The sequence below is a fragment of the Anabrus simplex genome, chromosome 8 (genome assembly GCF_040414725.1).
Source record: "Anabrus simplex isolate iqAnaSimp1 chromosome 8, ASM4041472v1, whole genome shotgun sequence".
Taxonomy (NCBI): domain Eukaryota; kingdom Metazoa; phylum Arthropoda; class Insecta; order Orthoptera; family Tettigoniidae; genus Anabrus; species Anabrus simplex.
This window is the reverse complement of record NC_090272.1, coordinates 162,896,456-162,919,020: the sequence shown is the minus strand read 5'-3', so window position 1 is coordinate 162,919,020 and position 22,565 is coordinate 162,896,456. Positions and strand designations below refer to the sequence as shown.

The following is a 22,565-nucleotide window of genomic DNA, read 5'->3' as shown; positions in this document are numbered from 1 at the left end:
TGGCTGAAAGACTTGCCTAACTTAAGAGAAAGCGAAATGATGAGTCACCTCGGCAGCGTGGAGAATATCTCACTGCACTGGAAGACAGAACGCATATGCAGCTGTTGTCTATATCAGAAGCGGTAACCAGGGAGAGGTACATATTCGGTTGGCGGTATTCAAAGGAGAAGTAACACCGCTTAAGCGCCTGACAATTCCTCAAGTGAAATTATTGGAGCTCGTCTGCTGAAATCAGTTCAGTAAAGCCTAAGTTGGAAAGAAGCCCCTGTCTATTTTTGGACCGATTCAAGCACTGTACTGGCCTGGATTCTTGGCAACGAATACAAGACTGTATTATGTGTTAGGAATCGAGTGAAGAAGATAAGGGAGCTCACCGATGCACGAACCTGGATACACATACCTGGCAATTTGGACCCCGCAGACATATGGTGGAAGGTGCCTAAGTGGCTTGCTGGAAAAGAAGAAAAGTGGTTCCTCCTAAAGGATAAAATGTTTGATTTCATGATATAGAGAAGAAAGAATTGTCTAGCATATATTATTAACTCTCTCAACGTCTTGATAATTTCCAATTTTGAGAATGTAAATCAGCTGTGAGTATGTTGAGAAATTTGTAGATGTTAAGGTTGGCGATGTTTACTCCTTTGCATAAAACTCTTTCGGTTTACTATTCTGTGTATTGGTGTTGACATTTTGATTGTGAATAAAAGTTGGCTATGAATATTGAAAGCTGAATATGTTGTTAAAGGTAATGTATAATTACGACCTAATCAACATCTTTCTTGCGTAAATACCAAGGAGCAAGAACGTCTCTAGTGCCAGAGTTGATGAATAAAATTTTGATAAAATTTAAGAAAATAGGAAAACCGAAAAAGTCTAGTGTTCAAATCTCAACATTTAGAGAAAAGGATCAAAAGAGGCTTTGTCCTGGCCCATTCAACCACGCTCTGCTACCACTTGTTCCGGCGTTTCCGTGACTCATAGAAGAATAAGAAGCGCCAAGGTTGAATGTCTGGGCAAGGAATGAACTACAACAGAATTTAACATAACAAATTTGGAAATTGTATTTCTTTCCTTTTCTAAAATTGAGAGATAGAGAATTTAAATGAATAACAAACAATATTATTGAGCTCGTCAGCTCTATAAATATCGCGGACTTAGAAATCCGAACATCAGGTACAAAAATTGCGAAAATTACAAGATATGAGGAGTGAACTATATTGTTGTGTCACATACTACACGGTGTGACACAAGGAGAAACACTTAATGCCGAGATGAAAACTTCAGTCAGCCAGTGCAAGGTTAAAATGGGAACTGCAGAGTGTCATCACTCGTATTCCTATACATTACATATATCCCTATGGGGAATAGAAATAGTGTCCTTAGACTTCGCCGATAATCCTACATTAAAACTACCAGTTTACAAAATTGCATTAAAAGAAATACTTTTGAGACCTTCCCCTCAAAATACCCGCAGGTGCTCCAGAATGGTACAATATTTTGAAGAGCAAACTTTGCTCCTACCAGTTACATCACACCGGAGTCTGAGCTCCAAAATACCTTAGTATAGACTCGGAGAGGCACTCAGTTAGGTGTGCTGCAATTGTACACTTGGCACGCCATTGGGTGACCCCACTTTAAAAGTATTCAACAATTAATTGCTCTACATTAAAAGTAACATCAAGCACTGCTCCTAAAGGGAACCAAAATGCAGAAATGGTTGCAGAATAAGCAGGAGCATAAATGCCCATACTACAAGGCCTTGATTGTAAAAAGAAAAGGGTTGCACATAACCAGCCATAACCAAAAGCAAAGCAGGTGACATGCCTGCACTCCTTATAAAAATTGCTAAAAAAACCTAAGTGGTTTTATGGCCCAATGATATAGAAGCTAATCCTATACTACAAGGTGCTACACAACGAGAAACATTTAATGCCGAGATGAAAACTTCAGTCAGCCAGTGCAAGGTTGAATTGGGAACTGCAGAGGGTCATCACTCTTGTTCCCTTACATTACCTATTTCCCAGTAGGGAATAGAAATAGTGTCCTTAGAATCCGTCGATAATCATACATTAAAACCACCAGTTTACAAAATTGCATTAAAAGAAATACTGTTGAAACCTTCCCTCAAACTACCCGCAGGTGCTCTCACATGTCTAGGTAAATTCTGCCATTCCCTCTGGTCGCTGAATATTCCTTAAGCAGGGAGGGCCACTGCCTCCTGCGCTCGTGTAAAGTCGCACTCCCAACCGCTGGGGCTATTCAGACAAGACCGCGCTAAAGTGCCCTGCTTTTATAGTTCCATAAGGGGTAAGCTTCCGGAATGCATAGCTGATAAGCTGGATTTCTGTACACATCCTTAGTTTTGATATGCTAGGTAACCTATTTACAAGCCTCTGATAAAATAGAGGAGGAACCAGCAGAAGTGTTGACAGCTCCGGCACATAAAAAAAACCTCAGAAAAAGGTTCGCCTATAACAAAAATGAAATTTCCTAAGCTCTATATTAACTTTTAGTCGGTGAGAGTGCACTAATAAATCGATTGTAGAGCCATGTAACGGAAGAATATGAATTTTTTTGGGAATTTTGCAAGTTCAAGTCAGTTGGCATAGATGGCCGTAGAGAAGGCGCGCAGTTTAAATAGCCGGATAAAATATTCCTAACATCGATTAAAAACACTCAGAAAGTCAATGTTCAAATTTGTAATACAATGTGTGTGCGTAAGGGATCGTAGGTAGTGACCTTCCTCCTTCAGTATGCTGGAGAAGTTGCTATAGTTTTGTAGAATATACTCTAAATAACTTGTGGATAACTTACGTTATTTTTGGATAAAGCTAGTATAAACGGAAAAATGTATTTCTACTTTTTTGTATTATAAATATTCCTACTCCATTGGTAGAATTACATTTAGAATGCTATGTTTACTATGTTTACTTCCCTTACGTCGTCAGACTTAGTTTAGTTCTTCACTGTCAGTGATAGGCTACTGCTCGTTCATTACGGTAACTTAATAGAAGTTCAACATTCTTAAATATCTCAATTTGTAAGCTCGCAGGATAAATAGTTATGTATCAGATATTTAAAAAAAGTGGTAGCTGGAGTTTCCACCAAATTTATTACCTATACCTTTTAGGAATAATTAATATTACCAGTAATGATTTATTACTCTATGAAAAATAAAATAATCGCGAATATTTGCGTTATTATTTCTCGTATAGCCAAACCACACGAAGCATAAAATGGGAAATTATATTTTGCACAACGCATATTACGTACTATTTTTGGATATAGCTAGTATAAACGGGAAAATTCATTTCCACTTTTTGTATTATAAATATTCCTACTCCATCGGTAGACAGATCAAAATAGATTAGAACACAACCCGGCTATCTCTGAAGTGAAATACGGAGTTTTTAGCAATTGCGTTGAGCATTTCTCCTGTGGTGTTGTAATAAACAAACAAACTTTTAATTTTTATTATTTTAAATTTGTTTATGTCGCACCGACACAAATAGGTCTTGTTGTGACGATGGAATAGGAAAGAGCTATATCTGAAAGAAGTGACCTGGCCTTAATTAAGGTACAGCCCCAGCATTGTCATGAAGTGAAAATGGTAAACAACGGAAATAATCTTCAGGGATGTCAACAGTGAGGTTCGAACCCACTATCTCCCGAATACAAGCTCACAGCTATGCGAATATAACAACATGGCCGTATCGCTCGGTAAACTAAGAAACAGACAATTTAAAAACTGACAGAATCTGAACTTAACCTACTTTCAACTTTTGTATAACTAATCCGAAATAGAATCCAAGGTTGAAACAAGAAGAGTTCTGAAAAAATTGTCATTTCAATAATTTATTGGGTTTACGTCCCACGAACTGAATTTTTATGGTCTTCGGAGACGCTGAGGTGCCGGAATCTATTCATGCAGGAGATCATATACGTGCCAGTAAATCTACCGAAACGTGGGTGACGTATTTGAGCCCTTCGAATACCACCAGACAGAACGAGGATCGAGCTATTCAGCCAGACAAAACTATAAATTTCAAATTTTTTGGGTTATCATTCCGTGGACAGGTAGGATGCATCCCTCTACGCCACATTATCATGTACTAAACTTTTCACTCGAATAACTACTGCATCCTGCATCTACTCTAATCTGTTTGTAATATCCATTCCTGAGGCCGATGACCTTAGATGTTAGGCCCCTTTAAACAACAAGCATTATCATCAGTATCCATTCCTTGGTCTGCCTTTACCGTTCTTACCACCTACCCTTCCCTCAATAGCCAACTGAATATGTTCTAGAAGTCACAAAGGTTTTTCTATGATTATTTCTCACCTTGCAGTTAAATTTCACAAAGTCGTCGTCCATCCCTCAATTCCATTCTATATCTCTTCATTCCTAACTCGATCTACCTATCGAACCTTCAGAATTCTTCACTAATTTATATCGATATAGAAGTTTTCTGGGATGACTTCTTAAACGTAAATGGTGAACAATAGCACATTTTATACATACTCTTCCTCTTTAATGAGCATAATACAGGGTTATTGCCACTGACCGCCATGTAATTAATTTTCCTTTAATTGAATTCAAAGAGCCGAGGTCTCACCATGATCAGCTTTAGTCCGAAATCCACTTATTTAACATCGGTTTATTCTGACAACGCGTGCATTAACGACTGTCTGAACAGAACAAAACAAGGGATCGCAGTACAAATTTTCTAAAGGTTTTGAAGCTCAATTTAAAGCCTGTAGTTATGTTTATTAATATGTGTAAGGTTCATGCCAATTCACAGGCATAGAAGATAGGATATTCCATTACAAGCCTTCATAAATTTAATCTGGCACTAATTATTGGGCTACGAGGCTATTACTTGTTGAGTTAATTTTGATACATAATTAAAGTACTTTTTAATATTGAACGAGATATAATAGATTAAAATATTAGGCTGCAATATCACATCGTCCTTTACAATCGGACACGCTCGATCAGGTGTCTCGATAGAACTGACTGGTTTGCCCTCTTAAAGATCCACTTCAAATCGTGAGCAGACACAAGCATCATTTACAGGATTGTACACATTCACTACGGATTCTACAATTTTACATTTCCGATAATCCTGAAGCACTCGAACTGTACTGAGGTTTGAATGATACCACATGTACACACCTCTGGAGACTTTAAAATAACTAATAATATTGTCACGGAATTCATACTCAAAATAAGGCTCGTATTATCGTTAATATATATATAGCAAAAATCGCACTATCTGTAACTATACATTACCTGTAACCATTTGATAAAAACGTACAGTGCATTAATCCCTAAAAATAGTTTTGAGAGGTAGAGGTCATTATATCACCATTCATGCAAAGATGTCAGCGTTGGTGATCGCCTGCTTCAAGCCTATCAATATTTGTATGGTAGCCGGCGTTACTAGCCACTCAGTTTTGTTCATTTGAATCGATATGAGCACTAGGAACAAAATATTTTTACTTAATACCACATCATAGATATATTGTGATGGGAAAACTGACGTGATTTATTAAGGAAAAGCATTAATATATATATATATTCCGTGCATATTGGGACACAAAAGGTGAATATAACCTGTAATGTTCCGGTAAAAATAATGAGCTACTTATGTTACTGAGCCCTAGGATGAGGTAAGCATACCTGTTACATTTTCACATCACAATTAACAGATTTTACGTCGATCAGGTTTCAATGTTTAAAGCAAATCCAGCAGTACATCTTTTCTCATGCCGTGCTGACTGGATCAGACGGTGTAGGCGCTGGCCTTCTGAACCCAGGTTCCATCCTGCCTAAATCCGGTGGTACTTGAAGGTCCTCAAATTCGTCAGTCTCTTGTCGGTAGATTTACTGGCACGTAAAATAACTTTTGCGTGGACAATTTTTGTCACCCCTGCGTCTCCAGAAAACGTCAAAAGTAGTTAGTGGGGTGTAGAAACATTATTATTATTATTATTATTATTATTATTATTATTATTATTATTATTATTATTATTATTATTATTATTATTATTATTATTCATCTGATACTAATTTTATATTATTTATTCAAACCTTTACAGGCGGCGAAGTTAGTTCTGTCGAACCTGTCTACAACAAACATTATTGATTAGAGGTTGGATTGTCTTATTAATACAAATTAATTAGATGATGATGATGATGATGATGATGATGATATTTTAACATTATGCCTGCAGTAAGAAACGGGTAAAATTAAAAAAAGTATTGGCTAACTTAATTCTGTACATAACTAAAGGATTGTGGGTAATAATGATAATATTATAGTATAGGATAAAATTGACTATTGGTTCTAGAATTTTGTAGTTGACTGATCATATACGTGACTGAGTACTTAGAAATACTATTAGCAATTAATGTCATTACATAATTAGTACGTCGTTCGTTTTCTCATTCACCCAAGCATTCATATGCACTTACGAGGGAATTCTAGTCAGCTTTTTTTAAATAAGGCAAGACCGGATGACGCGCCGCATTAGTAAGGGTTTGGGATTGACAACGTTTTGCAGAAAGAGAAGAAGAACGCGTGCGCTTGATTATTTCGAGTAATACGCCGCACACCCGGAAGAGATGACGCAATGACGTAGAAATGATAGACTATTCATAGAAATACATGCTTTTATAATATCTGCTTTGGAGAACATCTAAGAAAACATTTGCTAAATATATTACAGTCGGGCTGAGTGGCTCAAACGGTTGAGGCGCTGGCCTTCTGACCCCAATTTGGGAGGTTCGATCCTGGCTCAATTCGGTGGTATTTAAAGGTTTTCAAATATGTCAGTCTCGTATCGATAGATTTACTGGCATGTTAAAGAACTCCTGCGGGACTACCTTCGGACACCTCGGCATCTTCCGAAACCGTTAAAATAGTTAGTGGGACGTAAAGCCAATAATATTATTGTTGTTAAATATGTTACGTACTATTCGAGAATGATTCAATATACATTCAACACATAATTTAAATTCGAATTAAATTTAATGATTGTGCTCAACAACATACCCAATGGACGGAGGCAATTCAGATGTGAGCACCGAGAAAATGCAGGGATATCTTTAAAAATTCACTTTTATACAATATTTTACCTCCGATATTTCCGAACTTTTACAGCAGAGACTCAAAAGAATGTAGTTTGCATTCACTGACTTTATATTTATCTTATAGTCCACTAATCGAGAAGAGACCTTCCACATTTTATTCGGGTTATTTCACAATGCCACGAAAACTAGGATAATCGTTGCCTCGTAAACTATGAGGGGAAGACGCGAGAACAGATTATATCTGAAGAAGAATTATTCTGCGAATATATGCAGGTAAATAATGAAATATGACGCCAGAGAATACCTTGATAATTTGTTTATCTATTGACCATGTTAGAAAATAATGCAAATAAAAAAAAGTTATGCTTTCCTGACTAACTGGCATCTCTTCATTAAGGTGCGTTTATCTTTGAAAACTTTGTTTAAATGTTCAAACCGTTCATGAATGTATTATTATGAAGCTTTCCATTCTCTTCGATTATCTTCATTTTGTTTAAATTATTTCATCTCAGTTTAAATGCTAGAACTTTTTCTATTCAAATTGATCATGCATATACATCAGTAAAAATGGAAATCTCAACAACAAGAAACATTAGAGGAAAGCAATATTAAGACTAATCAATTGTCTAGGTAAGATATTTATTTGATTAAAATCTCCTGGTCGCAGGTTCAAGCATGCGCGAGAAGACTTATGGTGGTACATTAATAAGCACTGTAGTCACTACGAGTTTGAATGCAGGTATGCAAACGTTCATGCATTGTGTTGTGCAAGTGCCGTATGCCATTTTTGGGGATGGTCAAATCAGGCTAATCAGTAACGTTTAATGCTGATATTGGATGGCGCTGGATTTGTCGTTCCATAATGTCCATATATCCTCAATGAGGGAATGGTTTGGTGACCTCGGAGGCTGAGGCAATGGTCGACAATCTGTAGAGCAGGTTCGGTGACAGTAGCAATGTGAGGACGAGTGTTATCCTGTTGGAAAACACCTCCTTGAAAACTGCGAATGAACGGCAGCATAACCGGTTCAATTAAAAGTCTGTCGTACAAATCCACTGTCCAATTTCTTGCGATAACGACGAGAGTGCTCCTGCTGTTCAAGGAAATCTCTCCCCAGACCATTACTCATGGTGAGGGTCCAGTACGTCGATGACGCAGACATCTTGCTTCCAAGCGCTCCCCTGGCCAAAACAAACTTCGGGCATCACTGCAACCAAGACAGAAAACGGAACAGATCTCCATTCCACCCTCCAATGAGCTCTAGATTGACACCACTGAAGTCGCAGATAACAGTGATTCGGAGTTAGTGGTGTGAACGCAACAGGACGTTTGGCTTGGAGCTGTCTCTCAAATAATCAGTTTGGTATGGTTTGCTGTATCACTCTGGTGCAAACTGAAGCTGTGATGGCTGCTGCAGATACAGTACGATCCACCAAAGCCATGCGGTGAATACAGTGGTTTATCTTCTCTGTAGTGGCCAGTGTGCTGTCGGACCGCAGTCTTCTTGAGAGAATGCTTTCTCATGTCTATTATTACCAACACCGATGAACTGCCGATACATCCCTGCCAAGTCTTTCTGCACTATCGCTGAAATAACATCCACCTTCTCATTCAAGCTAAGTAAATTGCTAATAATGCCATCTTCGTTTCCTTAAAGGCATGCTTCATTCACACACGCTTCACAACGTCAACTTCGGACCATGACTAATTCTCACAAAGTGTACAGCGCGTATTGAAAGCAAACTTGCTTTGAAAGATCATAGTGGCACTACTAACACCACTCTTCGTCGACTAGCTGGCAAATATGTATAAGCGTCATTTCTCAGATGTGTAAACACGCCTCCCGAAATTTGTTTATCTAACACAACCCTTTCTTGGTGTTGGGAATTCATTTTACGCCAGCGTAATTATGAAGCTTTCTGTTCTCTTTTTTCACTTGTCTTCAGAACTGTATTCTCGGAATAAGGTGTGCACCATTCGAAAACTTGAATTCATTGGTGAACAAGGAATTGAAACCATGCCGAATAGATATTGTACAAATCTCCAAACTCTGACACTGGCTATAGTTCATTGAATACCATCATTGTCCTTTCTTTCTTAATCTGTTTACCACCCAGGGTTTGTTTTCCCCCCGGACTCAGCAAGGGTTCCCACCTCCACCAGACTTTGGGCTAGGGGATACAAATGGGAAGGAGAACAAGTTCCTCGCCGTGGCAGTCTCACCTGCTATGCTAAACAGGGGCCTTGTGCGGGGATGAGAAGATTGGAAGGTATAGACAAGGAAGAGGGAAGGAAGCGGCCATGGCCTTAAGTTGGGTACCATCCCGGCATTTGCCTGGAGAAGAAGTGTGACACCACGGAAAACCACTTCGAGGATGGCTGAAGTGGAAATCGAACCCACCTCTACTCAATTGACTTCCAGAGACTGAGTGGACCCAGTTCCAGCCCTCATACCTCTTTTAAAATTTCGTGGCAGAGCCAGTAATCGAACCTGGACCTCCAGGGGTTGCAGCTAATCACGCTAACAACTACACCACTGAGGCAGACCTGAATATCATCATAATTTTTTAATATGTTCGTAATCTGAACCACCATTCACTGAACTACAGACCTCTGTACATACTGGCCAAATATTTGTTCAGAAAGTATGTAACAACAACATCCAGGAACTTCGTGCCAATATTGAATTACAAACCGTTAAATATTGCAGTGACGTCAGCACTAGAATGAGCTCCGGCAGCGCCGCTGTCAAAGCATGTAATGCAATGCAAAATGATATTGAACGGAAAGCGACATGCATTTTTAATCATCTTATATAAATCGTTCAGAATTACAACGGGATAATGTGAATACAATGCAAAATAAAGGACGAAACATATCTATCACAAACACAAAGGCTGTATACAGATCAATAAATGTTAGTGAGTCCATAGCCAAACGTTATTGGGTGCTATAGAGAACACGGATGGCAATTTGAAATGGCTCGTCTCTTAGTTAGGATTCTGGTATCCGTTTCCGTAAAAAATGACACTAAATTGATAGGTAATAATATAAACTGGATACACCCATTAGAATATGACTCATTAATTTTTTTTTTAGTCAGCTCAAAGTGAATATTAATTTATGGAGTGTGTACTGGATTTATAAAATGTGACTAAATAAAACATTGCATGCCAATAATTTTATACTTTGTATTTTAACTAATAACGTAATTATCTCTCAGATTAAATTGAAATCTCTATTAATCTGCTGATGTTTAGTTAGTTTTATTCTTTCCAATACCGTACGTAAAATGTGGGAGAATCTATGTATCTGTCTGTCTATCTGTTAGGTCATCGGCCCAGAGGCTGGTTGGATACTCAAATAGCACCACCAAAGGTTATGCGGTTATAAGGAAACCGCAAAAAACCAATGGTAGCACCATAATGAGGCGTACTAAGCAAGACGAGGAGTGAGGTAGTTTGCCATTGCTTTCCTCCCTGGGTCAGAAAGTGCTATTGCAGTACGACTGACGCTATGAGCAACACCTTTCATAACACTCAGATGCACTAGTCGTGCTCTGAATGTCATTAATCAGCACCACCCATACCCCTGCAGTTTCCATATTGTCACAGCCATGGATGAGACTGGCACTTCGGTGGAAGCTACACTTTACTCTGGCCTGTGCCAAGAGATGGATACAAAAGTACTGTATCCATCATGAAATACCAGTAGGCAACTATGTATCTATACGTGTAAAAATAAGGGTTTTGTCTGTACATTGCTCAGAATTTCAAAATAATGGTATTTCTGTACCGGTCATGTCCACAGTAACAAAGAAATGCACCTTTTACTTTTCCGTAATCTGTCTGTCTGTCTGTCTGTCTGTCTGTCTGTCTGTCTGTCTGTCTGTCTGTCTGTCTGTCTGTCTGTCTGTCTGTCTGTCTGTCTGTCTGTCTGTCTGTCTGTCTGTCTGTCTGTCTGTCTACATGCATGTATGTATGTATGTATGTATGTATGTATGTATGTATGTACACGCATCACGAGAAAACGACTGAATATAATTTAATGAAAAGCGGTACGTGAAGTCTGGGTATGAGCCCCTACAATCTAGGCTATAAATCATTTTATTCACGGTGAGTGAAATGGTAGTTTAGGGGACGTCCAAAAATTAATTATCAAATATGTTATGTTATTATTGGTCGCATCTTGACGAAATTCGGTATACGAAGTCGGGAAATAAGTCGCTATAATCTAGGCTATAAGTAATTTTAATCACGCCGAGTGAGATGGTAGTTTAGAGAAATGCCTAAAATTTAATTCTCGAATACTTTTTATTAGTGGTCGTGACGATAAATACTGCGTAACTAAAGTTATACAGTATTAAATTTCCGATCATTTATGTCTTAGACGTTGTTACCGTACCGGCGATATTGGTGAATTTGGATTTTTGTTACTAAGTCCATATCAGCGCCGAGTCACGAGAAAATGGGTAAACAGAATTTAATTAAAATCGGTATGTAAAATCGGAGAATAAGGAACTACAGTCTACGCCATAAATAATTTTATAAGACGCACTAATATCACAAAGTCGAAAGAAAACTAAATGTGAAGGCGTACAACATAGATAGAAATCTCATAAAATTGATCAACAATAGAATTACATTGACCATTTGTTGTTGTGATGTGCTTTGTGTCTTCTGTTGCCACTCATCTCCGATGGATAAGATTACTGCCGTGTACCGAGAATTTTTTTTAATTTGCCTTACGTCGCACCGACCACAGATAAGTCTTATGGCGGCGATGGGATAGGAAAGGGCTAGGAGTGTGAAAGAAGTGGCCTCAAGCTTAATTAACGTACAGCCCCAGCATTTGCTGGTGTGAAAATGGGAAACTACGGAATAGCATATTCAGGGCTGCCGACAGGCGCGCCCCTAACCACATGACCAACTCACCCGGTCATACCGAGTGTAGCAGCCTGCCTGAATATTGGCGGGAAGTAGATGGGGAGTTAGATAACTGTCTTTTTTAACATGCCCTTCCTCTGATTCATAAATTTTCTGACACTACTGGTACGTAACACACTGGTTCATCATAGCATTCGAGCTATTCGATTTCTACTCTGAGGCACTGATTGGAATGAGCAGTGTGCATACTTAACGGAATAATGGCAGAGGCGTGTTCACGGCTGTCTGCAGTCTGGTCATTCCAGCTCTGGAACTTTGGACTGTTAGATCGGCACTGTAGTACTGTTCGTTAAAAGTGAGAAAATGTGCGTTTTTTTTATTTGATCGAGTATTTTATATGATAACAATGCTTTTAATCGCTACATTCCTACTGAAGTTTTTGTAATAACCTATGTTGACTACAGTTAGGAAAAGCACAAAGTCAGCCTTTCTGGAACTCCCGTAATTTATGTCTGTATATCTGTTTGTGTGTTTGTATGTATGTACAAGCATCACGAGAAAACGGCTGAAGAGGATTCAATGAAAATCGATATATAAATTCGGGGGATTAGCCACTACAATCTAGGCTATAAATCATTTTATTCACGCTGAGTGAAATGGTAGTTTAGGGGAAGGCCTAGAATTTAATTCTCAAATATTTGTATTATTATTGTTCCTATCCATAAATACTACATAATTAAGTTACGTAGAATTAAATTTGCGACATGATAACACAGATATTCACGAATTTGTGTATTTATTGCTAAGTCCATATCAACGCCGAGCCACAAGAAAATGGGTGAACATAATTTAATGAAAATCGGTATATAGAGTCGGGGAATAAGAAACTACAGTTTAAGCTATAAACAATTTTATTCACCCTGGATGAAATTGTAGTTTAGAGGAAGGCGCCTAAAATGATGTACCTGTGTTTTTGGTCCTATCGAAAAGTAATACATAACAAAAGTTATAGAGAACCAAATTCCGATAATTTATATTTTATTCAGTTTCACCGTACCGACTATGATAAGAGTGGTATTTCATAGTCGGAACCTACATTATCGAAAGAGCATAACATTGATCAAAAATAATGTTATATTGATCATTTTTTGCTGTGATGTTCTTTCTCTCTTATGCTCTCCGATAGATGGGATTACTACTGCGCACCGAGTATAACAGCCTGACTGAATATTGACGGGAAATAGCTGAGGAGTTAGACAAATTTTTTTCTTTAGCATGCCATTCCTCTGGTTCATATATTTCGTCGTTGCCGGGACAAAACCTCCTATGTGATAATATTTATGGAGATATACTGACCCGCAGCTCATACATTATGAACGAGAATGCCTTGACAATATGCACACAATATTGCACCTTAGATGACAGAACTTTACCGGCCAAAGTTCTAAGCTAAAATATTTCACATAGGAGGTTTTGTCCCGGCAGCGACGATTTTCTAATACTGCTGGTACGTAACACACTGGTTCATCATTTTATTCCAGCTATTCGATCCCTACTCCGGCACGCTGTTTTGCTGTTTTGAATGAGCAGTGTGCACACATAAGCCAGAGGCTCACTTAGCAGTAGTCAAATTAGCAGTGAAGAGCGGGTTTTCTCCTCCGGCTTGGAGGAAAAATTTGCCGCCAGTGTAAGTGAATTGACATTTTACGACTCATCGAGTACTCCTAGGAGACAGATTTAGTAAAAGGGAATAGTTTTGTCCTGAGACTCTCCACTAGGCAAGCGGGTCTAACATTACATTGAAAATTCCCGAACTCTGTCTACATATAAGGAGAGATGTTTGGTGACTTCCCCGTCACGTTCCTATGCAAGTTAATAGAATCTTGCTTACAACGTGTACACTACCTAACCTAGAATTGTGTATACAATGTAGAATTCCGTAGCGAAGCACGGGTACATCAGCTAGTTAATAATAATAATAATAATAATAATAATAAAATTAATGGCTTTACATCCAGCTAACTACTTTTACGGTTTTCAGAGACATAGAGATGCCGGAATTTTGGCTCAGGAATTCTTTTACGTGCCGGTAAATCTACCGACACGAGGCTGACGTAAAATATTTGAACACTTTTAAATAACACCGGACTGAGTCAGGATTGAACCTGCCACGTTGGGCTCAGAAGGGCAGCGCTTCAACCATCTGAGCCACTCAGCCCGATTTCGGAGAATTCGAACTGCTGCATTGGCATTTTTTCTGTTAGTTATTTATTCACCTGAAGGGACTTTTTACGCTCACAAAATTATCGCTTAATGTTAGATTCATCCTATAGATCCCATATTTCTTCGTCTCTGCACCTACTTTTATGCAATCATTTCCAATAGTATATAGGCCTATTTATTTATTTATTTATTTATTTATTTATTTATTTATTTATTTATTTATTTATTTATTTATTTATTTATTTATTTGTTTGTTTATTTATTTGCTTTACAGCGCACCGACACAGATAGATCAGATGGTGACGATGAGATAGGACAGAACGAGTATTAGGAATTAAGCGACCATGGCCTCATTTGCATTTGCCTGGTGTGAAAAAGGGAAACAACGGAAAACCATTTTCTGAGCTGAGAACATTGAGGTCCGAAGCCACCATCTTATGAATTCAAGCAAACAGCTATTTCACGCAAACAACGCAGCCAATTCATTCGGTATTCCCATATTCATAATTTCGAATCATACCCCATGTTAAAGTCTTAGATAAGATTTTCTCTAGCATCGTGTTTGGAAGTAGTCATTCTTTAATATATCCGTGAAATAACGGCATTATTCTCCTCCTTACTTATAATATTACTAAATATAAATAACTGTTGAGATTTTCTGCAGCCTTCCACTCTTATCACTTTGAAGAGTAGTAATATCTCCCTTGAACCATTTACTGTATCTACACCACTTCCTCCAGTTTCTATTGTGTTCGTTATGTTATCCCTTTTTCCTGTTCTGACCACCATCCGATCAATATGTATAATTCTTCCGTACGCACAGCTCCAGTATTTCTTTTCTATTTCCGCTATATGCTTAATAGTGTCTTATTCTTTTTAACTGATAATTGCTATACCCGTTTTCTCTGCACTGGGTTTCGAAATTCAACCCCTCACCCTGAAACACTCATCAATGCAATAACTACACCTTATACAGGGTTGTTCGCGGTGTGAGCCGCTTAGCTCTTAGCTTGCGGTCGGAATATTATAGCTTCAAACCCCACCATTGGCATCCCTGATCTGTGTGGTTTGAAATTTTCACCTTCAGACCATGACCACTGCCTTCCCAGTCGCCCTTTCCTAACTCATCAATCCATCGTCGCCGAAACCCTCCTGAGTTAGTGCTAACAGTAGAGAAAGAGAAAACCACACATGGTTGACGTCAGGATGGATATCTAACCGTAGGACTGGGCCAAATTGACATGCGTTACACGGATCGCAATACATCCCCACCAAGTTGTGGGAAAAGTGGCAAAAAAAAAAAAAAGAATGCAAAACATTAATAAACAAACGGGAAGGAAGGCCTAGTTTGAATATTTCGAACTAATGGTGATAGTGGAAGTGAGTTATATTTGAAAAAGTAGAACAACTGGGTAATCACACTTTCTTAACAGTAACCAGAAAAAAGCGGTTGGATTCTTCGAAGAATGAACTAAAGATAGATAACTTCCAAGATGGCCTTGAAAATGAAAGACTCCCAAGGGTTCGCAAACCTAATTACTTTGGGATAAGAAAAGAACAAGGGTTGTCTAAGGAAAGTCGGATAGGAAAGGAAATCTGTCGCATAGCTGCTTTACCTTTACTTGTTACCTACAGCGATGTTAAATGTGTTAAATCATACATTTTATCATAATGTATTGTCCGACTCGTTGGCTGAATGGTCAGCCTACTGGCCTTCGGTTCAGAGGGTCCCGGTTCGATTCCCGGCCGGTTCGGGGATTTTCATCTTCATTGGTTAATTCCATTGGCCCGGGGGCTGGGTGTTCGTGCTGTCCCCAACATCCCTGCAACTCACACACCACACATAAAACTATCCTCCACCACAATAACACGCAGTTATCTTCACATGGCAGATGCTGCCCACCCTCATCGGAGGGTCTGCCTTACAAGGGCTGCACTCGGCTAGAAATAGCCACACGAAATTATTATTATTATCATAATGTATTTATGAGAACCATGTCCGACTCGTTGGCTGAATGGTCAGCGTACTGGCCTTCGGTTCAGAGGGTACCGGGTTCGATTTTCGGCCGGGTTGGGGATTTTAACCTTAATTGGTTAATTCCAATGGCTTGGGGGCTGGGTGTATGTGGTGTATTAAACATTAGAAATTATCCTAGGTAGGGCCCTCATCTTCACAGACATGCAGGTCGCCTAATAGGCCGTCTACTAGAAAAAGAACTGCACCAGGCCTCTCCGGAGGCCATACGCCATTATTATTATTATGAGTATCGTAGAAACCTATTACCTATCTGTCAGAAGAAGGTGAAGCAACTCTATATGTCAACAGACAGCTTATGTTCCATACGTAGCGCGAATCGAACAGGGCAGCTCCCAGCTGGCAAATGAAGCAGTCTTAATACACCATACTCGTATTTTCTCGAGAAATATTTGTCCGATTGTCAAAATAATCACGGCTCTGAATTTGAAATATTTGTAGGTTTAAGGCTATGTGTAGAAAACAGCAAAGTTCCATGTTCCAGTTCAAAAAAATCATAGTACAATTTTCTCAGATAATATTGACGCTCCCGAAAAAAGTACTCTAGGTCCGATTATGAGCTCCTTATTGCCATTACTGAAAGTTAAAACAGAATGTCAGTATCTTTAATCGTTCACGAATTATTTGAGGTGGACAACTTAGCTGAAGAACACTGTATACGTTATATTCCTTAATCCATGTTTTCTGTTATTAATTCCGGAACCCTTTTTGTACAAAATTGTGGGCCATCGGGTGGGTTGTGGACAAAATAAAGACATAAGTACTGCTATTTATCTTTGTGTGAAGTTCAGTTATCCCCGATATCTCTCGGTGTATTAATGTTACTGTTCCAACACGATCTCTCCCTCTTCGAGCTGCCCAATCATTCGTCATGCTAAATGTTTCAAAACCCTCAACATGTACATCATAGCGTCGTGCAGGGCTTGTTCTACACAGGGCGCCAGTAAGAACAACTGATCAGATAAAGAAAATCGGGAAATAATAACATTGAGACGTTATTATATACCATTCTACTGTATGGAAACACAAATACTTCTTAAATTTCGCAGGAAATTATTCATAATTTTCTAAGTAAGATATGTTTCCACAGTCTGAAGTCTGTTAAGTATGCATGCTTCAGATCATTTCTGCTTATCTTTCTTGCATTGGTTGTAATTCGCTAGTTTATATGGGGTTGGCGATTCCTTCCTTAATCCTTTACTTCCATGGTATTTTACTGTACCCTGGGCTTCCACGTTCTCTCTAACATTTTCAGCTAGCATGGGTTGTCTTCATCTTCCGTTGTGCAGCGACAGCGACAGTTATCGCCGTCACTCTCTTTCCCACATATGATTAGTCTCCTCTCTCTATTTGGATAAACCATCTCAGACCATGTTATTTAATTTTCTCGCTCATGGTCATCATTTTTTACCGAACATCTGACACAGTAGTTTATGATTTTGTCATTCATCGTCACGCTGTACATATATCCTAACATTAATATCCTTTCTATATCTAATGTAAATTTTTGTAAACATTTACTGAAAATTAGACTGCCTAAAGCTTTCATTTGTTCAGAGAATATATATCGTACATAAATTCTTCTGAAATACGACAATCTTGGACAGACACAGTTGAAAGAATTTTTCACACTCACTCTAAACTACTTGGTATTTCAACAAGAATACTGATATAAATGAATACATCATCTTTTAATTAAATGTAAATATTAACCTATGCTGAAAAATGTATCGGATTATACTACTAGTGATTATATAGCTAGGTCTTTTCACGTCAGTAAAATATTCAATTCTCAGAAAAGGATAAGATTTTAAAAATCGTATTAACAGTCATATCATGAATACTAGGCGTAATTACCTAGTATTTATTAAAATAAGTCGTCTATCCTCAGAATGAGGTTCCCCATTAGGATCTAGAATTAGTACACGATAAGTTCCTGTATAAAAACATAATTATATGAACATAATATTTTTAAGTCCGTGAAATAATCTAGAAGATTTGAAAGATTTCAATAATAGACAGAGGCCCAAAAGAGACATATCATCCCTACAGGACAAAAATACTGGTGAGTCTCTTTCCCTAATATTCGTGAACATCAATTTGTAGAGAGTAATATTTTCATTAACGGAGTAACGGTTTATGTATCACTTGATTGAATTTAATAAATATAAGTATACAATCAAACAAAAAATATTTCCAACGATGTGAGGATTATAGATATTATGAATTCATCGCATTACTGACCTTTCCCCTCAGCCGAACTGTTGCCTTTGCTACTACAACTACTCCCAGAATCCGGCTGACAATGTACAGGACGTCCGTTGCAGCGTACAGATCCGTTTTGACCTCGTACGAGTCCCAGGGGTGGCGCCACGTCAGGCAGTTCCGACAGGCACGTGGTCTGGAAAACAAACAAAATATAACACAACATGTTACTGTTATCACAGGGACGTTCAAAAGCAATATTATGCTTCTTATTCTAGGTATACACAGAATGTTTATGCGCTAGTGATGCGCACGTATGTGTGTTACCCACCCAATCTCTCTGACGTTTTGAAATGGTTACAAGTTTCACGTATGTAATGTTTGTGGGACGTTGATACATGCAGGAAGTCGCTGTGTGCTGATAGTAGGACTACGCTGCACCATTTCAACAATGTGTTGCTGTTCCTGCATAAGTCATTGGACTACAAGTTCGGAAGAAAAATGACTGAGCGAGTTGGCCGTGCGGTTAGGGGCGCGCGGCTGTGAACTTGCATCCGGGAGATAGGGGGTTCGAATCCCACTCTCAGCAGCCCTGAAGATTGGGCTCCGTGGTTTTCCATTTTCACACCAGGCAAATGTTGGGGCTGTAGCTTAATTAAGGCCACGGCCGCTTCCTTCCAACTCCTAGGCCTTTCCTAACCTATCGTAACCATGACCTGTCTGTGTCGGTGCGACGTAAAACCACTAGCAAAGAAGAAAAATGGGAACTTGGAAGAATACCTGTTGTACCCTACGGGGCACTTTAATACTGCAGGATGATACCTACCTGCTCTTCTTGTTCTTGCATATGGGCACCAGCTCAGCTACCATCGGCAGACAAGGGTCGTTAATTTTGGGTTCTTATGACGAGAGGATCATGGGGAACACAATACTACATTAAACTACGAAATGAGGAACACAAACGCACCTACTGACATTTTGAGCACAAGTTGTGTATTCTTAACTCAACATTTCTTTTCTTTTATATTACAATTTATTGCACTAATCGTGCTAAAATGGATGCCCAACAGGCTCATATCATAAATAAGATAAACATCAAACAAAAAAAAATTATTCGCTATCTGGTTGGTTTGTCGTGCTGAGAATCGATAAGTGAATCCAAGAAACAAATGTGTCCTTACTCGGAACAGCCACGCTGTACCTGCACATAACGTATATGATGCTAGGGTGAGAATTTGTCATGCAGAAATAACGCCACTAAAAGATCCCCACACATATTTGGGAAAATGCACACACAAGATAATAAGTTTGAACCTACAACTAAAGACATAACCTTTCTAATCTCGCATGAAATATCACTCCTTTATGGATATGAACCAAGGTCCATTCAAACAAACGTTATATTTACAAAATTTACTGCTTAAGCAAGTTTTCTTAGTGCCTCGTTTCCATCTACCGCCCTACCATTTATAAACAAAGTTAATACAGTATGGGAGAAAGCAAGGATGAATGAATGAAACCCTCATCACATGCTTGTCTCGCCTGCGGGAAGGAATTCCAGCCCTCGTCTTGTATTTTAAAAATGTCTGCGAGACTCCCTGCGGTGCAGGCAAGGGAAACGACCTCCAAGTCCTGGGCCGTGAAGCACCCTCGCACAAACAAAACAAAAACATAACCTATTTTCCAAACATGCAGAGCTCTACTCTACCTTGGCCTTGTCTCAACACATGACGAAACTCGCTACAATAAATAAGTGAGGAAATCAACATACATGTCTGCACTATCCAATGTCCGTGACAGACCGCCCTGGGTCTCGATTCTACCACCTGGAGTATTACACATTGTTATACATATCCATCTCGCCGTCCGCCTAATGCGACGTGTTCCAATTAACCCTCAAGTCTTGGGTTCAATCCCTTACTTGGCATAGTACAAAGGGTCGCAAATATATGAGACATAGCCTACGGGTTATATTCATTACCCTCACATTCAATCCAACACACTCTAAACATGGAGTAGACACTTAAATTCTGGCCATATGCGTGCTCTACATTGTGCAGACGAATTCCCTTCCCAATATAAGGTACCCTATCATGATTAACCTATAAATACAAGCAGATATCGTCTGATGCCGGGCACTAAGAAACGTTGATTTAAGCTCGTACATAAGCTTCCCTACGACTATGTGTACCGTCATACTATCATAAACTACCTTAATTCTTGCTTACTATAGACAATAAAATAAAAATGTGTATGCCTTAACCTAAATTATATAAAGGAAATACCTTACTAAATGGCCTAATGGGCCGTAATCCTACTCCTTACTATATTTACAAATTAATCACCGTATTTCTGCATAACAACCCCCCAACCCTACACATATATTAATTACTGTTCACTTATCTATCATCTTGGAGACCTCTTTCTCCCTCCGTCGGGGTTAAGCTGCCTGCTCAGCCCATCATGGTAGCGATGTGGTCCTGGGTCGATTCTCTGCGTCCAGTCTCCATGGGTTGCTCGTTCATGAAGCCGTCTTCTTGAGGGGTGGCTCGTTCATGAGGCCCTCTCCTTGAGGTTGTGGTCGGCAGGTCTCGTATCACACGTCTCTCGAAACACAGCACGAGTCTTCACTGGAATGAAATGCCTAACTTATTAACAGCACAGCATTCCCAGTACTTTTACTTAATTTTCGATGCAAAAATCAGTACTGGCGATCTGCGACGTTGAAGTCAATGTTCCCCTTTAACTACTTAACCGCGCACGAATGTATATAGGCAATATCTACTATCTGAAATCAGCAACCTAATCGGTCGAACAAATTGTCATTATCTCATGCTCGACTGATTCATACCCATACGTATAGCAGGAATAACACAGATGACTTTAGTTTATACTTGCACGTCTTCCGCACTTCACACTATATTTACGTGGTTACCCGTACCTCTTCATGATGAAGTCTACACGTACGGCATTGTCTACAGTCGGTTAATTAGGCTCTTGCGACCTCACTGTGAAACTTCTAAATCACTCGTATGATTGAATAATTACAGAAAGGTTTACGGATCACCGATTCATTGAATGAACGTTAGCACAACTGCATTAAAGTAATCACCGTCTTTGTCATAAACAAAGGTTTCTGGCGCGAGTATCAGCAGAACGCGACATACACGGACAGCGGTCTTATCATGGACTGATCACCTCCTTCCACCTTTCTCTGCTCTTATAGCATCCAGGAACCCACGCGACTCGCTGGGAAGTCCCGGGAAACAACTTGAGATTGGCATGTGGCCTCGAAACATTTTCTCACGGCAGTCGGCCTCCCACGTAGTTATTTATTCAACTATATATTAATAGACTTTGAGGTATCTATGGCTTCAGAAAATTCTGGCACCGATTCCCAACTTATTACTTTCTTGTAAAACCTTCAAATATAGGAGTTATGACTCAATTTCCATAGCGTGGTGAGCCTGTCGGTTCCCGCTGAAATTCTCTGTTAAGGTGGCATGTCTCTCCCCCAGACAACTCCCATCTCTCTTTCTTTCTTCCTCACATATTCTTTCTTCGTCGCACCTGACCACGCCTTGCCTTGGGAATCCCCTTCTCGATTCCCGCTCTCCATATAGCATCACGCCCTCACAGTTAGCGTCCTGTTGCGCATTATTTTATCAGCGTTAAATATCCATTCTTATAACTAACAGAATGGTACACTGTTTCACGCAATGTGCTGAATCTCTGGTAAATATTATACGATCAAGAATTCGATGATGATGATGATGATGCTTGTTGTTTAAAGGGGCCTAACATCGAGGTCATCGGCCCCTAATGGTACGAAATGAAATGACAACAAAAAGTTCAAAAAATCCACTGACCAAAATAAATAAAAAATGTCGTGAGAAATGAATGGATTGACATGAACCCAAAAAACAAAAACAAACAAGAAACAAACAAACAAAAAACTGTGGATCAGACTAAAAAACGGTCATAAATAATAGTATTACTGACCAAGGGACCACTTATAAGGCACAGTCCTGAATCGATTATGCTTGATGTCTAAAGGGGGCCCATAAACTAGGTCTAAGGCCCCTCAGTATGGTACATGTCGCGAGTAAAGTAGAACCA

General features: G+C 39.1%; 1 protein-coding gene across 1 annotated transcript in view; it reads right to left on the bottom strand.

Annotated features, from left to right (window-relative positions):
- Nucleotides 1–18,672, bottom strand: part of LOC136879242 (dipeptidase 1) — an 860,664-nt gene extending 841,992 nt beyond the window's left edge. Inside the window, exon 1 of the mRNA XM_067153050.2 lies at nt 18,486–18,672. Within this exon, the coding sequence (XP_067009151.2) occupies nt 18,486–18,672 (187 nt within the window). The remainder of the gene's footprint in view (nt 1–18,485) is intronic.
- Nucleotides 18,673–22,565: the final 3,893 nt, after the last annotated feature.